Below are 19,969 nucleotides of genomic sequence, written 5' to 3' on the forward strand. Positions count from 1 at the left end.
TCAGCCTTAAAGAGCATACAGTGAGGCTTAAAACTATCAAGGGGCAAGGAGGTACCAGTAAAAACAATTTCTAACTGCAACTGAAATTACTTGAAAATAATAAAGCACCTATTCCACCTGACAGCATTCACTTAATGTCTTTTAATTCCTGCTATAAGCAAAATTATCAAAGGCAGTCACTTGTATTTGTATGGAAAAGAATACTTGTTTTAAACCACTACTAAGAATATATAAAAGAGTAATAATTATATTGTGTCAGGAATATAATCTGGGGTCTCCTCACAGTGAAGCCACATAACAGACTCTCTTTAGCCATCCAAATTTGAACCTTGACGTGCCATCAGTGACTGAGTGCACCTTTCTACTCCGGCATCTCTCTCCTAGCATTGGTTTCAGCTCTACTGAAGAAGGTGAGCAGCTGTGTCATGGCCAGTACAAGACTTACTAGCTCTTAAACATCAGCACACAAACAGACCAATCGAGAGGGAACTATTTCCAGAGTTTGGCTTTATTTTGCAGTACAGAAATCATCTGGAGCCATTGTGAGACAGACATTGAAGTACAGGCTCTCTCAAATCAATACTGCATTGCAGCTTGGTCCGTTGAAGAAGCCACACCTGGGATACAAAAGAAGCTTCTACATTTACCTGCTTTCTGATAGGTTTCTTTCCCCTTTGCTCTCGTCAATTTTATTAGGTTAAAACACTGCACACAGGCTTCCTCCAAAATGGCTCTGAAGTTCTGTTAGAATTTTACACCCACATAAACCAAACTTGTAGCTGTGCTACATGGGCACTGTCATAGTACTTGGCAGGACACAAAATGGAAAGGTACAGGGAAAACTTAGGGATGCCGTCCCAAATTATAGACCATTCGATTTCGAATCTCCTTAACGTTAAGAGGACAGATGGCACGCAAATTGTACTGATCCAGCTCTTGAGCAGAAGCACATAACTGCAAAGACTACACTGATTAAAAGATACAATACTGTATCAAGTTCTCTGTATCAGTATCACCATGTTTTTTTAAAACTGATCCTTCACTAGAAGAAAAAAGCCAGTAATGGTTAAATTGAACAGAATGTGGTAACCTGCCAATTCTGAATAGCCACTCCGTGAAAACAAGTTAATACATGATATTAGAAAGGGGAGGAATATTTACTGGTACAGTGCTCTGCAATCTCTGTTTTGATTACAAAAGCAGGCCTTACAATGTTGATTTCATACAATATGCATTTGCCACATGTTTTAAGTTTGTCCTCATTAGATGACAACATACACTGCTGTTAGTCTTCCCCATAGATGTCATTTTTCTTGCGCTTCATTTCCTCAAAGTCAAACTCGGATCCTATCATCCTCTTATAGATGTCTTTAATGTCATCACAGGTTGTCTCAAAGTGAGTTGTAGCATCATATGCGCGGGAAATAAAGATCTGGAAATAAAAATTACAAAGACTTGAGACTATTGAGGGATGTCTCCCAGTAAAGCCTGATGATACCCTTTTCGGATGGCCACACTCACCTGGCTTTCTGTTCCCAAATCTGTTGGTACAAGGAGGTCACTGATGCTAACGAATCTGGAGGGGAAAAAGAATTAAGTTAGCAGGTGAGCTGACCACACACCCACTCACTCCGCCTGAAATTCAAAACCCAAAAGACGAGACTGGTAGAGATGATACCCACACAGCAGCCAATGGCTGTTCTTATGGGGTTCACCCCACTGCAGAGCCAAAATCAATAATGGACTTTAGCTGATAGAAATGAGCACATCACTTACTTCTGTTCAATTGGTTCCAAGAGCTCCAAAGCTGGTCTGATTTCTTTCTCGGGTTCCTTGGTCTCCACAGTTGTACTGACTATGGCAATGTACTTCCCCTGGGCTGCCACATTGTGTGCGGAGGAGATCATGCAGACGTAGATATCTGGAAACAAGTAATGCTACCTCACTGCCAAGGTTTATAAACCGCAGGCACGTGTGCACACTCAGGTTTCACCCATATTTCATCGAGATGTGAATTAAAATTACTTAGAATAGATAATACCTTCTAAGCTTAAGTTCTGTATGGAGGCACAGGGTCACACATAAAATATGCAAATATTTAGCAACTTTTAGCTTATTGGAGATGAAGTTTTTATGTGGCAGTGAATTGCTGGACTTGGAAATGAGAGTTCTCCTCCTAGTTCTCTTCACAGCTAACTGGAAACCTGGCAAACCATATTAACTGCTCTGGGGTTGTCTTCCTCTCTGAGGCCTGCCTTTAGAAAGGTTTTGACTAGCTAAGAAAGGATTTATTAAGTACTGATTTCTCATTTAAGTGACATAAAATTGCAAATCAACATAAGCTTTTTTTTTTTTTTTTGTGAGGAAGATTAGCCCTGAGCTAACATCCGATGCAATCCTCTTTCTGCTGAGGAAGATTGGCCCTGGGCTAACATCCATGCCCATCTTGCTCTATTTTGTATATGGGAGGCCGCCACAGCATGGCTTGATGAGTGGTGCATAGGTCCACCTGGGATCTGAACCCACGAACCCTGGGCTGCTGCTGCCGAAGTGAAATGCATGAACTTAACCACCACACCATTGGGCCAGCCCCTCCTTTTACTCTTCTTAGACTTGCAAAGACATGGATCTGCTTGGGAACCCTTGAAAGATTACTACTAGAACAAAAAGACTTGGACTAAAGTAATCTTCTATGATCTGAGTTCTTATATGGAAAAAAAATTAAATACAGATAGCTCTTAACTGTCCATTTAATAGTTGACAACCCCTTTTAAATTGAATTTTTGATAAAAGATTTAGGGCTTCTAACTAAAAAATGGGAAAAGCTAGTGGATGAATACAACTGGTTAAAGCAAAAAATAAGGATTTACAATTTTAGAGCTAAGTCCTGATCTTAATCAGAGAAACGAAAGTTGTTTACTAGCACACTGCTAAAATCAAATGTAAGTATTAAGTTGACAAATAATGACATAAAAGCAGTACTGTCATCAGCTCAAAAACACAGTGAAGTCAGGTCAACTAAGAAGCACAGACCTCCACAGGCACATAATGTTTGAACCGGGAGAGGCTGTAACCACTCACCTAGTCCAGCCTCTTAATTCTCCAGATGAGGACATGGAGGTCCAAAGCAGTGGCTACAAGTCTGAGGCAGGGCTCCTAGGCTACTTTGCTCATTTCTACATAATGATTTAGGATCTCTGAGCTAAAAAGGGCCCATCACATTTTGTTTGCCAGTGTAAACTAAAGTTTCTTCACTATAATTATAAGAGCAGATAAAATTAGGAATTTGGGATGAAACATAAAGCAAGTTATGTCAAACAAAATTCTACAAACATTGGCTGATCTTGAAAACTCACCTGACTTCCGATTGACTTGGTTCTGTGGAATAATGATCTGGCAAGAGTTGGCATCACTGGTGTTCTTGATGGGGTGGCTGAGGATGCAGATAACTCTGATCACCTGGCCCACTTTTTCTACCCGATCTTTCACATAGCTGGGATCACAGATGAGCTGCTTACAGCGAGCGATCTACAACAATATTTAAAGACTATAACATTCACGGTCTACCATGTTTTTAGACAGTACACTAATGCCATTGTCCCTTGAATGTAACCTGTTATCTTCATAAAATTAACTGTAGATAATTATTAAACTACTAAACTATGCCAGTAATCCCTACAAATTCTCCTGGAACAGATCCATGAATTCTAACTTTTATTCAAATGTTAGGAAAACTGTTGCATAGTGTTCAGAAGTATAAGTTTTAGAATGGGGCGAATTAGGGTTCAAATCCTGGCTCTACCCAACCTGGAAGGATTGTTGCTAGGATCAAATGAAAGTGTATTTAAGGGCTGTCATTACATGTGAATGTCAGTAAAAAGAAAATGTTCTATAAATGGTACTAATATTACAAACAGATGAAAATCATTCTCATTTTAAGACTATGCGTTCTAAGTAAAACTGAAGTTGCACGATAAATTATGTATTATATTACATTACAGTCTTCTTCCTCTTTTATCAAAGTCTTGAAATTTCCCAAGAGGAAGCAGCTCTGTAGCCAAGAATGCAATGAAACTCTGCAATAAAAAGAACTTCTGAGATATCAGATTAAAATATTTTTCCATATTTCCTAAATACCTATTATGCTGAGACCACAAGGTAGTTACAAACGATCTACAGTAATAATAAAAGTTCAGATGGCCAACTGGTGAGTGCAGATTATATGGTCCGAACCAATGGAATACCATTGGAAATAACGAAAATTTTTTTAACTTAGTTTTTGAGTTTCTTTCTTGAGCAGTTCTAACTATTCTTAAGAGTTGATATTTCCTGAACTATGAATGATCTGGTCTGCAGACCAAGAGCATCAGCATCACCTGAGAGCTTGCAAGAAAATGCAGACCACCTCAGACCTAATGAGTCAGAATACGCACTTCAACAAGATTAACAATGATTTATATTCAGTTCAAATTTGAGCAACACTGCTCACAACTCCACCTAGCCAACTACACAGCTAAACCCGAAATGAAATAAATGTGACTGTTATTAACATTATTATTTAGTAATTTATTAGTAAATAATAATAGATTAAATTTAAAAATGGTCAGTACTGGCCAAGCCCTATTTCAACCAATAAGTAGTACAAATCTAAATTTAAATGAAAATTTGGGAGATAGGCACCAACCCACACTGTGTAAATACAGAATACTTACCATCATTTATAGCTCATCCATAGTGTATATTTTAGTCTTAAGCAACAATCAACCCAATAGAAAATATTAAGATGTTTTTTAAATAAAGCACAGCATATGTAACTAGTCCTTAGTCATTATGAATACCAACTTACCATAAAGAAATCATATGTAGTCTGATATCTAGCATCAATGTCCATAGCAAATTAAATACTTATTAGATAATGAAACTTTCTTCACAAGAACAAGATTTTTTAAATTGTAAAAACTACTTACCTCTCCTTCAGATTTTACACCAATTACTTTTCCATTTTGTATAATGATTTCTTCAATTGGTTTATTCAGCATGTAGGTACCTCCATAAATAGCACTTAGCCTAGAAGATTTTGAAAACTACAATTAATAATTTATAATTGTCTCAACTACTAAAGTCTCCTTTCTTAGATCTTAATGAGTTATAGGCAATATACATTTGCTCAATTTTCTTCTAGAAGGTGTTAGTTTAAGTCATTAAAGCATCAATTATAAAACAGAGTCAAAACGGTGAAATAATGTCTCATACTCAGAGTTATGAATATCAAGGCCAAAAAAAACCACTGGCTAGTAATGGGGGAACAGCTTATAAGGATCTAATCCTCCCAATTATAAACAAAACTGAACCACAACCAAAGAAACTATGAGGAAGCACCGGAGAGTGACTAAAAGCAGGCAGAAACGGGAGAAGAGACTTGAAAGGAAGCAACTGGATGAGGTCTTGTGGTTTATATGGCTCTTCCCCTGAGGGAACTGCCTCCCCAGTCTTGGTAACATGGGGCACCTAGAACAGAAGCAAAAAGCCTGCAGTCTTACTGATTTAATGCGCCCCAGAACAGAATCTGGGGCGGTCAAAGGAGATGAAAATTGTGGGGTAAAATCCTACAAAAAGGAGAGTCATGAAATCTATAAAAGCTCTTCATATCCTTAATAACTCCATAAGTGCTTGTACAGGAGGGCGACCCGAGGAATCCAGCAAAAAGCAACAGCTGAAAGGCGAAAAGACTTGAGCAGAGATTATAGCTGTGGGCCATGAGGACAAATAAGTTTGAAGTCTGAAACTGCCACATTAGGGGAGCTTTCCACCGAAACACCAAAAGGACCACACCTTATTATACTAGGACTAAGGATTCAGCCATTCACAAAAGACCCCCATACAAAGTGTAAAATCAAGCCTCCAGAAGTTCAAGGTGAATGACCAATAATTTAATTGCCAACTCAAACAAAAATCAACACTCTACAGAGAAAGAATCCAGCATCTCTACAACATACAATTTGTCCAGTATACAATCAAAAATTACTAGGTAGGTGAAGAAACAAAGTGATCCAAAGAGAAAAAGCAGACAGTACAAACAGACGCCCAGATTACCAAAGTTAAAATATGCAGGGCGTTACAGGCAATTACAAGTATGTTCAAGGACAAACATCCTTGTTCAAAGATAGAGGTTCAAGAATGTTGTTATAAATATATTTCAGAGTCAACACAAGAAAAATGAAAACTGTATTTAAAAAATGGAAATTCTGGATCTACAAAGTACAACATTAAAAAATATTACAACTCACTGAATGGGATTAGCAGCCTATTGGGAAAAAAAACAGAAATAGGAGTCAGTAAACTTGAAGACAAATCAACAGGCATTATCCAATATGAAGCACGGAGAGAAAAACAGACAAAGGAGAAAATGAGCAGAGCCTCAGTGACCTAGGGAATAATACCAAGCATCTAACATACAAGTAATTAGTGTCCCAGAGGGAGAGGAGAGAGAAGATGAGACAGAATATCTGAAGAGGATAATGAGTGAAAAATTCCCAATTTGACGTAAAAATTAACTCACACATCCAAGCAGTTCAGCAAATCCCAAGCAAAACCAGACCTAGGCAAATCCTAGAGAGACTGCCAAAAACCTAAGAAAGTCTTGAAAGCAGCCAGAGGGAAAAAAATATTACATACACAGAAACAACTACTGATAACAATGACAGCTAACTTCTCATTAGAAACAGAGCAGACACAAGGGAACAGTAGCTTTAAAGTGCTGAATGAAAAAAATCTCATGCCAACAAAAGTCCTTCAAAAATAAAGGTGACAGAACACTTTCAGATAAACAAAAGCTGAGAGCATTCATCCCCAGCAGACATGTAACTACAAGGATGCCAGAGAAAAGCTGAAGAGAAGTGACAACAGATGGAAACAAAGATTTACAAGGAAAAAATGAAGAGCAACAAAAATGCTAAAAATGTGGATAAAGGATTACCTTTTTTCCTTCTCTTCATTTCTTTAAACTGATGGTTTAATGCAGAAATTGTAACATATTGTGGGGTTCATAAAGTATGTAAACGTAAAATGCACACATCAGTAGCACAAAGGAGAATGGTAAATGGAAGGAAATTGTTGCCAAGTTCTTACATTTCATGTAAAGTAATACAATATTAACTCCAAATAAGCTGTAATAAAGGATGCATACTATAATTTGTAGAGTGAGCACTAAAAAATTAAAAACAAAAAGGCATAGCTAAAAAACCACCAGAGAAATTAAGATGGAATACTAGGAAATATTTGATTAATCCAAAAAAAGGAAAGAGGAACGGGGTGGGGGATGAAAAACAGATGGAGGGAGGAAAAGAAAACAAACTGCAAAACAACAGATCTAATCCCAACCACATCAATAATGATATTAAATGTAAATGACCTAAACAACTCCACTAAAAGGCCAAGGTTGACATATTGGATAAAAAAGCAATATTCAACTATATGCTGTCTACAAGAGACTCATTTTACTAAATATAAAGACACAGAGAATTTGAAAGTAAAAGGATGAAAAAAGATACCACGCAAACAGTAAGCAAGTTGGTAGGGTTACATTAGTACCAGACAAAGAAGACTTGAAGACATAATCAGAAATGAGTATCACAGTAAGAGCTTCAAATGTACGAAGTACAAACTGACAGAACTAAAGTAAGAAACAGATAAATCCACAATCTTGGGAGAAGACCCGCTGTTTCAGTAATAGAACAAGAAAAAGAATCAGTAAGAATATACCTTTGAACAACTCTTATCAGCTACATTTATAGAACACTGCACCCAACACATGTAGAATACAGTTCTTTTCAAGGGCATATTCACTAAAATAGATTATATATTTAGCCATAAATTATGCCTTAATTAATTTCAAAGATTGAAATTTTATAAGTTTGTTCTCTGACCATAATGGAATTAAATTAGATATCAGTAACAAGATATTTAGGAAGATCTCCAAATGTTTAAGAATTAAACATTATACTTTCAAATAACCCAAGAGTAAAAGAAAAAAAAAAAATCACAGGAAAGATAGGCTACCATGTTGGATAGTACATATTTAGAGGGAAATTTAAACCTTCAAATCCTTATGTTATAGAAAAAAAGTATAAAATCAATCATCTGTTTCAATATTAAAAAACTAAAATTTAAACCCAAGTATGTAGAAGCAAGAAATTAAGAAAACAGAAATCAATAAAATAGAAAATAACAGAGGAAATTAACAAAGCTAAAAATTTGGTACTTTGAAAAGATTAATAAAATTGATAAACTTCTATCAAGAAAAGAGAAAATATAAATTACCAATTACAAGAATGAAAGTGGGAACATCACTACAGATCTTACAAGAAAAAAAAGATAAAAAAAGAATTATGGACAACTTTATATCAAAAAATTCAAGAACTTTTTTGAAATGGTCAAATTCCTTGAAAAACACAACTGAGTTAAGAAATAGTACATCTGAATAGCCTTATTTATTTATTTTTTGCTGAGGAAGATTCACACTGAGTTAACATCTGCTGCCAATCTTCCTCTCTTTATATGTGAGCTGCCACAGCATGGCCACTGACAAGTAGTGTAGGTCCACTCCCGGGAACCGAACCCCACCGCTGAAGCAGACCACACCAAACTTAACCACTAGGCCACTGGGGCTGGCCTCAATAGCCTTATTTCTATTAATAGAATGAATTAACCATCAAAATGCCTTCCCAAAAAGAAAGCTCCATAGGCCCAGAGAGTTTCACTGGTCAACTCTATCAAACATTTAAGAAAAACCAATACGCATCTTCACCAACTCTTTCAGAAGATAAAGGAGGAAACTTCTAACTTGTTTTATTAGTCTACCAAACCATGATAACAAAAAACCAGACATATGACACTACAGGAATTGTAAACCAACATCTTTCATACACATAGACACAAAAATTCATGTGTGTGTATATATACATGTACACACACATGCAAATTAAATCTAACAAAAAATTAAAAGGAAAATACATCATGAATAGAGTCATGCGTTGCTTAACCATGGGGATATGTTCTGAGAACTGTGCATTAGGCGTTTCGTTGTTGTGTGAACATCATAGAGTGTACTTACACAAACCTAGATGGTACAGCCTACTACACACCTAGGCCATATGGTATTAATCTTATGGGACCACTGTTGTATATGTGCTTTGTCACTGACTGAAACATTGATAGGCAGCACGTGACCTTAAGTGATGTTTACCCTGGGAATGCGAGGTTAGTTTAATATTAAAAAAAAAAAAAAAATCAATCTATGTAATTCACCATACCACATAAAGAAGAAAATCTGCATTATTATCTCAATGTCAACATCCATTCATAATCAAAATTCTCAGCAAGCTATGAATAAAAGAGAATTTAATCTAACAAAATCATCTATAAAAAACCTGCAGAAAACATATTTAATAATAAAATATTGAGGGGCCAGCCCAGTGGCGTCCTGGTTAAGTTTGCCAGCTACGCTTCAGCAGCCCAGGGTTTGCTGGTTTGGATCCTGGGCACGAACCTACACAATGCTCATCAAGCCATGCTGAGGCAGTGTCCCACACAGAGCAACTAGAAGGATGTACAACTATGACATACAACTATCTACTGGGGCTTTGAGGAAAAAAAGGAAAAAAAGAGGAGGACTGGCAACAGATGTTAGCTCAGGGCCAATCTTCCTTAAAAAAAAAAAAAAACTTCTAAAAAAATAAATAAAATATTGAAAACATTCGCCTTAAGATTGGTAACAGGGCCAGCATCAGTGGGCTAGTGGTTAAGTTTGGTGTGCTCCACTTCAGCAGCCCCGGGTTCAGTTCCCAGGCGTGGACCTACACCACTCATCTGTCAGTGGCTATGATGTGGTGGCTGCTCACATACAGAAAGAGGAAGACTGGCAACAGACATCAGCTCAGGGTGAATCTTCCTCAGCAGGGAAAAAAAAAAAAAAAAACACGACTGGGAACAAAGCAAAGGATGTTCATTCCCACCACTCCTATTCATTCTTCTGGAAGTCCTAGCCAGTCCATAAAGGCAAGGGGGAGGAAATCAAAGGTTCTAAGGGAAGAAGCTAATCTATTCACAGATGACATGACTGTGTACAAGGAAAATTTTAAGAAATCTACAAAACGAGTAGAACTTAATAAGCACAAGGTCACAGGATATAAGGTCAGTATACAAAAATCAATTGTATTTCTGTATCTTAGCAGCAAACAACTTGAAAATAAAATTGAAACTTTCACAGCAGCATCAAAATAACATAAAACACTTTATGGATAAATTTGAACAAAAAAAGTGCTAGATCCAGCATCCTCTTGAATACCATGTCTACTCAGGCAAGTGAAACAAAAGAAAAAATAAAGAAATGGGACCACATCAGACTAAAGAGCTTCTGCAAGGCAAAGGAAACCATGAACAAAACCAAAAGAAAGGGGCCGACCCCGTGGTGTAGTGGTTAAGTGCACACGCGCCGTTGCTGGCGGCCTGGGTTTGGATCCGGGGCACGCACTAACACACCGCTTGTCAGGCCATGCTGTGGTGGCGTCCCATATAAAGTGGAGGAAGATTGACACAGATGTTAGCCCAGGGCCAGTCTTCCTCAGCAAAAAGAGGAGGATTAGCATGGATGTTAGTTAGCTCAGGGTTGATCTTCCTCACAAAAAAAAAAAAAAACAAAACAGAAGACAACCCACCAACTGGGAGAAAATATTTGCAAATCCATACATCTGACAAGGGGTTAATCTCCAGAATATATAAAGAACTCAACAACAACAAAAAAACACAATCAAAAAATGAGCAGAGGAGGGGCTGGCCCCGTGGCTTAGCAGCTAAGTGCGCGCGCTCGCTGCTGGCGGCCCAGGTTCGGATCCCGGGCGCGCACCGACGCACCACTTCTCCAGCCATGCTGAGGCCGCGTCCCACATACAGCAACTAGAAGGATGTGCAGCTATGACATACAACTATCTACTGGGGCTTTGGGGGGAAAATAATTTTTAAAAATTAAAAAAAAAAAAAATGAGCAGAGGATATTTTTTCCAAAGATATATAGATGGCTAATAGGCACATGAAAAGATGTCCAGCATCACTAATGATGAGGGAAATGAAAATCAAAACTACAATGAGATATCACCTTATATTATATAATTATAATTTTATAATTTAGTCAGAATGGCTATAATTACCAAGACAAAAAAATAACAAATGTTGGAGAGGAGGTGGAGAAAAGGGAACCCTCGTACACTGCTGGTGGGAATGCAAACTGGTGCAGCCACTACGGAAAACAGGATGGAGATTTCTCAAAAAATTAAAAATAGAAATACCTTATGATCCAGCTATCCCACTACTGGGTATTTATCCAAAGAACTTGAAATCAGCAATTCAAAGAGGCTTATGCACCCTTATGTTCATTGCAGCATTATTCACAATAGCCAGGACATGGAAGCAACCCAAGTGCCCATCAACAGATGAATGGATAAAGAAGATGTGGTATATATATACAATGGAATACTACTCAGCCATAAAAAAAGACAAAATCATACCATTTGCAACAACATGGATAGACCTTGAGGGCACTATGTTAAGCGAAATATTCTAGACAGAGAAAGACAAACACCGCATGATTTCACTCATGTGGAAGATAAAGAAACACGTGGACAAAGAGAACAGATTAGTGGTTACCAGAGGGAAAGGGGGTTGGGGGGTGGGCCAAAGGGGTAAAGGGGCACAGATAGATGGTGACGGATAAAAATTAGACTGTTGGTGGTGAGCACGATGCTGTCCATACAGACTACTGATAAATAATAATGTATACCTGAAATTTCACAATGTTATAAACCACTATGACCTCAATAAAAAAAAAAAAGTGCTAGATCTCTACAACGAAAGCTACAAAACACTGCTGAGACAAAGAAAACCTAAATAGATGGAGACAGAGCACATACATGGACTGAAAAACTCATTATTAGCAGAATTCTCCCCCAAATTAATCTATAGATTTAACTCAATTCCAATCAACATCCCAGCAAGCATTTTTTTTCTAGAAATTGACAACCTGTTCTAAAATGTATATGGAAATACAAAGGACCTAGAATAGCTAAAACAATTTTGAAAAAGAACAAAGCTGGAGGATTTACATTACCTGATTTCAAGACTTACTATAAAACTATGATAATCACGACAGTGTGGTAATGTCATAGGAAAAATAAATAGATCTGGAACAAAACAGACACAGATCTACAGCCAACTAATTTTCTGCACAGGCACCAAGACAAGTGGAAAAGGAAGTCTTTTCAATAAATGGTGCTAGAACAACTAAATATTGGTATGGAAAAAAAATGAACCTCAAGCCCTACCTCACCCCACACACCAACATTATTTCAAGATGAAACACAGATTGAAACACAGAACTAAAACTATAAAGTTTCTTAAAAAAAGACATCACAGAGCATCGTTGTGCTCTTGAGATAGGCAAAGTTTTCTCAGGACCCCAAAAGTGCTAAATACAAAAAAATAAATTCTTGATATATTATCAAAACTTAAAACTTCTGCTTATCAAAAGAGAAGCCACAGACTGGGAGAACATTTATAATCCATCTATCTGACAAAAACTTGCTGCCAGGATACACCAAGATCTCTTACCAAGCAAAAACAAAGACAACTCAATCTTTAAAAATGTACAAAAGACAAAATCACACCACAAAATTATACAAATGGCCAACAAGCTCCTGAAACGGTGATCAACATTAGTCTTCAGGAAATGCGAACTAAAACCACAGTGAGACAGCGTTTCACAGCTACTTGGGTGGCTACAAGTAAACAGACTGACAATGCGAAATGCTGACGAGGGTGTGGAGGAACTAGAACTCTCATGCACCGCTGAGTACACGTGCAATGGCACCAGCACTCTGGAAAGCTGTTCAGCAGGGTCTCATGAAGTTACACACACTTGCTCTCCCACTCCTGGATATCTACCCACAAGAGACGACAGTCCACATCCACACAGACTGTTACACAAACGGTCACAGTAGCTTCATTCATAATACCTGACAACTGACAACAACCCAGATGTCCATCAACAAGACAAGGTGGTATACTCACGTAAGTCATATAATGGAATACTACTCAATATTTTAAAAACAAATTATTGGCATGTGTATCAACATGGATGAATCTCAAAAATATTGTTAAACAAAAGCCAGACACAAATGAGTAATTATTGTTCCCTTTATATCAACTTCAAAAACAGGCAAAAGTAATCTATGGTGAGAGAAATCACAAATGTAGTTGTTACAGTGTGGGAGGGGTGGTCATTATGGGGTGATACGAGGGAAGTTTTCTGGAATAAGAAAAATGTTCTATTATCTTGATTGGAGTTCTGGTTACACAGGTCTATACATTTATCAAACTCAATTTTTTCACTGTAGATCTGTGGTTTCACTGTATATAAATTTTACTTCAGTAAGAATAAAAAGCACCTCACTACTCACAGACACTCCCTGCCTCATTACTCACAACCATATCTCATGTACTCCGTTGAAGATGAGGTTCGGGATCAGTAGGGTTTCACCAAACAGGTTAAATATGGGCTCTTACCTTGCAAATCCTTGAGGCAGTTCTCCAAGGCCATAGAGTGGATAAAGGTATGGGCTTTTGCCATATCTTGCCAAAGACTCACTGTAAAGTTTAATCCTATTAATGGTTTCACAACAGGGTTGATCTAAATAGCTAGAGAAAAAAAAATGACTATTAGAAAAAGGCTTTAGTTTTGACTTTTGTGTTCAATTTAAAATCTTCTTCTGAAGTGATTTCACTTGAATACCTTCTTCATATTTTACTTAAAAGGTTCTAACAATAATTTGCAACGAGAACCTCTTCTTGCATAGTATATAACATGACCATGTATTTGTTTGGTTAGAATTTCCACACTGGAGAATTGGGAAATTTAGTGCGAGTTCCAAGAAAAATATAAATCTAAAAACCAAAAAACTTACTCATCAGTTCTGTAAAGTGCCAGGGCATGACCAGTGAAATCGACAACATCCTGGCCCAAGTCAAATTTCTTATACACCTCTCGCATTGCCGTCTTCTTAGGATCAATGCCTTCCCACGTTCTAGGATCTTTTTCATCAAAGTTGGCAACATATACTAGGAATTTTCTGAAGCGACGTTTTTCAAACAGCCCCATTAAGCCTAAAAAAGAATTTTTCAAAAAGCACACACTCACAATAGGACACTGAGGATAACAAAGTGTGAGAGGCAAGTTTAAATGTGCCATGTTATTATCTGAGGTGCTTCTAATGCAATGTGCAATTTAAGATATGGGAGTTTGGACATTTGAAAATAAACTGACATAATTACAACAGATCAGTAATTAAGCCTTCAATTTTACAATACAATTACAAGTAGTTATAACCAGTACTTAATTAAATGTAGTATGTCTAATTATATCTCTTATTAGGTACAAGGTAAATATGACTTTGAAAAACTATTATTTATGAAGGCATCCATCGGAATGTTATTCTTTTGACAACTCGGATCTATACTCGGCCAACTGCCTAAAATTCTGAATGTTCTTCCTTTTCTTTTTCTGTTTGCTAAGATACACTCTGACATTTAATGGAAAAGCTTAGATACCAAGAAGAAATTGACCTCAAAGAAACTGAGATGTTGATTATGCTGCTAGTCACTTACTTTAATGAATACCTAGATGATCAGAGTTCACTACTTTTTATACTAAAAAGCAGATGAGGAGACAGCTATAAACTACAACCCGATAAACCCTCAGCTAGTCAGGATTCTTACTACTAGTACACAGCCGATAGAAAGACCAGGCCAAAGGAAAAGAAAATATTCTGGTTCTATCTCCTCCTTCCCCTTTCCTAAACTGTATGGCTACTTTAAAAACTATACTCTTAAAAATAACAAACTCTCTTGGGCCGGCCCCGTGGCTTAGCGGTTAAGTGCGTGCGCTCTGCTACTGGCGGCCTGGGTTTGGATCCCAGGCGCGCACCGACGCACCGCTTCTCTGGCCATGCTGAGTTGCTGTATGCTCCCACATACAGCAACTAGAAGGATGTGCAGCTGTGACATACAACTATCTACTGGGGCTTTGGGGGAAAAAAAGGAGGAGGACTGGCAATAGATGTTAGCTCAGAGCCCGTCTTCCTCAGCAAAAAGAGGAGGATTGGCATGGATGTTAGCTCAGGGCTGATCTTCCTCAAAAAAAAAAAAAAACACAACTCTCAAACATTTCCTTCATATCAGTTGACAGTACAATGTTTTGATATTTTTAACATTATTTCCCCCAAGACTATAGCTGAAACCAACGAAAGTGAAAATTAAAATCATCATGAGGCTATGATATCTGACTATATTTAATTTTAATTAATATTTATAACCTACCTTTAAAAAAATGGACAGATTGCATACAAAGGCTAAAAAAGAAATATTCTATTACCACATCAGCACCATGGTTAAGACACAAGTTTAGCGGCCAGGGGGTAGGGGTAAGACAGCCAAGAGGGAACAAGCGTCCCTTGCTGCAGGGCACTTCTAATTCAAGTGTCACACTCTGGTGGACACGGCCTGGTGGAACCTAAAGCTACAACCAACAGTTTATTGTGGAGTTATTACATTACTTTTTTTAAAATCAAAATAAAAATCGATCGTGTTTTCTTACATTTCCCACTCTTTCCTCCTCTTTCATCTCCCTCCCCGCCCTCATCCTCCAGCCTGACAGGGACAGCATCAGCCCTTCTGGCGACTCCTGTTGCACAGCACAGCAGAGACGCCCTAGTTGCTTCTCCATCCCTCTATGCTGTCATCCACGGCACCAGCTAGTGGTCTCCACTGCCAGCTGTTACGGCATCAGAACCAGATACCGCTGCAATTACAAACGTTTGAGAGATCCAGTGCTCATCTGAAAACGTTATAATTGAAAGGGTTCAAACAATATTTCCTACTGTATAATTCTGTAAGAGCTACTCCTATATGATGATGCCGTCCCTGATCACTGCCCCCATTCTCCCTCCTCTCATCTTTCTCCATAGCTCTGTATCACCATCTAATATACTTTTCCCTCATTATTTATAGCCTGTCTCGCACTAAGGTAAGCTCCATTAGGGAAACCATTTTTTGTTTAGTTTTTAACTTCTGTTGAGCCCTCCTTGCCCCCAAACCTAGAAGAGTACCTGGCACATAGCCAGCGCTCAATAAATATTCATTCCATATAATTAATATCTGATGGGAGCAAACATAAAAGAAGTCAACTTATTCATAAACTGGCTATATATATGAATATACATAACATATATGAATGTACATATACTTATACACATATAAAGAAAAATATTCAAATTATACGATAAAAGGATTTTTTTTTGTGAGATCAGCCCTGTGCTAACATCTGCCAATCCTTTTTTTTTTTTTTTTTTTTTGCTGAGGAAGACTGGCCCTGGGCTAACATTTGTGCCCATCTTCTTCCACTTTATATGGGACGCCGCCACAGCGTGGCTTGCCAAGTAGTGCGTCGGTGCACGCCCAGGATCTGAACCGGCGAACCCCAGGCCGCCGCAGTGGAGTGTGCGCACTTAAACGCTTGCGCCACCAGGCCAGCCCCGATAAAAGGATTAAAAAAAAAAAAAAAAAAACTTTTTCAGGGCCGGCCCCGTGGCTTACCGGTTAAGTGTTCGCAGTCCGATGCTGGCGGCCCCGGTTCGGATCCCGGGCGCGCACCGACGGACTGCTTCTCCGGCCATGCTGAGGCCGCGTCCCACATACAGCAACTAGAAGGATGTGCAACTATTACAGACAACTATCTACTGGGGCTTTGGGGGGAAAATAAATAAATAAATAAAATTATGAAAAAAAAAAGAATTTAAAAAAAAAAATCTTTTTCAGAATTACACAGTCCCCTGAGTAGTGTCTTAACTTCATTTCAAATCGTTTTACTTTCCTTCATTCACTTACACACTGAGGTTTATTTACCAAAAAAAACCACTTATGTCATGACTTTCAAAACATAAAAAAGCTACAAAATCCAGAGCAGTTTCAATAAGAAAACAGATAAAGTAAAACAGAGAAAAGCTTTCTAATTAACTAATAGGTTTAAGATTTGACCACAGAATTAAAAAAAAAAAAAAAATTGGAGTAGAATTCGTGTCACAAGAAAACTCCTCAGATCTGGTACATGGTGTAATTCTCATATATATGGTCCCATGTCAGACGAGCTGCAGCAGGCACGTCTACTCCCCGACCACAAGCCCCGGGGTTCCCTCAGCTCTGTGATACCAGAGGAGATGTGCTGATGTCAAAGGCGCTCCAGACAAACAGATGCCTCACAGCAGTGAGAATGAGAATAAACAAGCTCAAGATGTAACTTAAGATACAAGATTTTGCTGAGCACATTTCAAAGCTATTCATGAAAACTTATCAAAACATTGCTGAACATAATATCTGTGTTCAACATTACTCTAGCGATCAAATATATTTCTCATTGATTTGACTAAAATAGCATTTGACAATCAACAAATAGTTATTGGAACCTTGAGTTTTAGTTGGCATCATGAATTACCACAAGAACCAACAGCATATACAGCTCCTAAAAAAGCCAATGTAAACTCAGACTATGTTAAAGAAAGAAATTGTCTATGAAAGTAACAGTCCCACTGACACTGAGTGAGCAGACACATTCCAAGTATTATGTCTGATCTGGCTGCAATACTATTTACTATATATGGGATAATCTTGGCAAATCTGAGAATCTCCAAAGAATAGTGGCCAAGAGATCTAGATAGCATATTATATGAGAAACAATCACAGGAACTAGAAATGTTTAGCATGAAGAAAAAAAGAATTAGAGGGTAAGTGATAGTTGTTAAAATACTAAAAAGCTCATTTATACACTATATAGGACAGTGGTTAAGAGCATAGGGTTCTAGAATCAGATAAATCTGGCTTCAAACCAGTTCTACCAGTGATGAGCTATGCTACTCTGGGCTTTTCTTTCACACCCACATACCTCAGTTTTCCCATCTGTAAAATAAAGATAATAAGCACCCACATCTCACAGAATTGTAGTGAAGGACTATATAAAATAAAGTTAGATAATAGACCTACAGTACTTAATACGCCTGCAAAAAATGTTCAAAAAATGTTAACTATTATTAAAATTATAAAATAATTTGTTCTTATCTTTCTCTTGAACTTCCCACCTCTAAACTTTTCTTTATCCCATCATCCATTCTGCCTAGAATTTTTCTGCCTGCCATTCTGACTTTAAAATCCTATCCATTCATATAAAAACAGTTGCTGATAAAGTAGTGATTTGGTAAAAATTCATAAAACTGCATACTAAGGCAGGTAAATTCTACTGTATATAAATTATACCTCAATATACCTAACCGTAAAAATACATACATTGACATATTTGCCTGTTTTTGCAAAAAGAAACTTAAGGATAAACCAGAAACACGTAAAAATGATTAATTACTATCAGTGGAAAAAATGGAGTGGAAAAGATAAGAATAAGATTCTAAATATATCTTTTCATAAAATTTTGACTTTCAAGTCATGTAAATGTTTTACATGTTTGAAAAAATTAAATCAAAAAGGGAAAACTAAAACTGCCAAAAGTCCTTCAATTTTTATTAAATGAAGGAGATAGCTGAAGCTATTAATATAGATAAGAGCTCAAAGAGAGAATAAAACTTTAAAATAAAAAAAACACAAACTTTGTTTAAAAAGATTCTATTCAAACTCTTGAACTCATTTCTATGAAAATACTTTTCTTTGGATTAAACTTAGGGTCATTTAGAAGATTTATATAATTTAAATAATTTCTAACCCATGATTACACCACTGACTCCTCTCAATTTAATCAGGAGCCATTCCCTACATTCCCCAAGTGTCAATCCTAACATCACCACAACAGTCAGTGGTATTTTTACTTTCCGGCCATAGTATCTTTCAACACTTTATGCCCAATATTTTCTCCCCTAATAGCAAGAAGTAAATAAATGGAGTTAGAGAAACTGCCAAAATAATTCAAATTAGGTTTTTAAGTGCAAAAACTTTTCCACGCTTATGCCAAAATAATTACTGGAGTTTTATCAGCACTTTTCCTATGCTTTCAATCCAAACCGCTCCCTCCTCTAAACTCCTAGAGCACTTACTGTATAAAACTCACCTACCCTTTAATTATACAAAGTCATCCTTCCTCAAACTGTTCTGCACAACAACTAAAACACCTAGAAGGACAGAAGGTCTTTTCTAGGGGTGTCTGCTATTTGAGAGAGAGATGGAAATAGAAAATGATAACCAGGAATCTTTGATGAGCCAGTAGAGGAAATAATTTTGGGCAGAGAATAAAACCACTCCAGACTCACTGGGAATTCCTAAAAACAGATGCTGGAGAATGAAAACAGCACCAATCAGAAGATAGTTTTGCCAGAACGGAGCTCTTTTCTTTTCAGGCAGGTTGGATAACATAGAATAGGAGGTCAGCCTACCACAGCGATTGAGTACACCAGCTCTGGATCAACACACCAGGGTTTCAGTTCCAATCCGGCCACTTACTACCTATCTGATTTCAGGCCCGAGCTTCCTCATCTATAAAATGGAAACCCTACTTCATGAAAGTGTTTCAAAAGTCAAATAAAAAAAATGAATAAGTATTTAGCACAGAACCTAGCATACAGGAAACATGAAGAAGGGCCGGCCCCGTGACTTAGCGGTTAAGTGCGTGCGCTCCGCTGCTGGTGGCCCGGGTTCGGATCCCGGGCCCGCACCGACACACTGCTTCTCCGGCCATGCTGAGGCCGCGTCCCACATACAGCAACTAGAAGGATGTGCAGCTATGACATACAACTATCTAGTGGGGCTTTGAGGGAAAAATAAATAAATAAAATTATAAAAAAGAAAAAAAAAGGAAACATGAAGAAAAAAAAAA

The 19,969-nt window shown here is 37.6% G+C and overlaps 1 protein-coding gene across 1 annotated transcript in view; it reads right to left on the reverse strand.

Annotated features, from left to right (window-relative positions):
• Nucleotides 1-490: 490 nt before the first annotated feature.
• GDI2 (GDP dissociation inhibitor 2) overlaps nt 491-19,969 on the reverse strand; it is a 36,636-nt gene continuing 17,157 nt past the window's right edge. The window contains exons 5-11 of the mRNA XM_058532365.1: nt 14,013-14,211; nt 13,615-13,746; nt 4,968-5,067; nt 3,357-3,528; nt 1,777-1,921; nt 1,522-1,576; nt 491-1,432 (exon numbers count right to left, since the gene is read on the reverse strand). Coding sequence (XP_058388348.1) covers nt 1,286-1,432; nt 1,522-1,576; nt 1,777-1,921; nt 3,357-3,528; nt 4,968-5,067; nt 13,615-13,746; nt 14,013-14,211 — 950 coding nt within the window. The 3' untranslated portion in view covers nt 491-1,285. The remainder of the gene's footprint in view (nt 1,433-1,521; nt 1,577-1,776; nt 1,922-3,356; nt 3,529-4,967; nt 5,068-13,614; nt 13,747-14,012; nt 14,212-19,969) is intronic.

The sequence above is a fragment of the Diceros bicornis genome, chromosome 36, assembly GCF_020826845.1.
Source record: "Diceros bicornis minor isolate mBicDic1 chromosome 36, mDicBic1.mat.cur, whole genome shotgun sequence".
Classification (NCBI taxonomy): domain Eukaryota; kingdom Metazoa; phylum Chordata; class Mammalia; order Perissodactyla; family Rhinocerotidae; genus Diceros; species Diceros bicornis.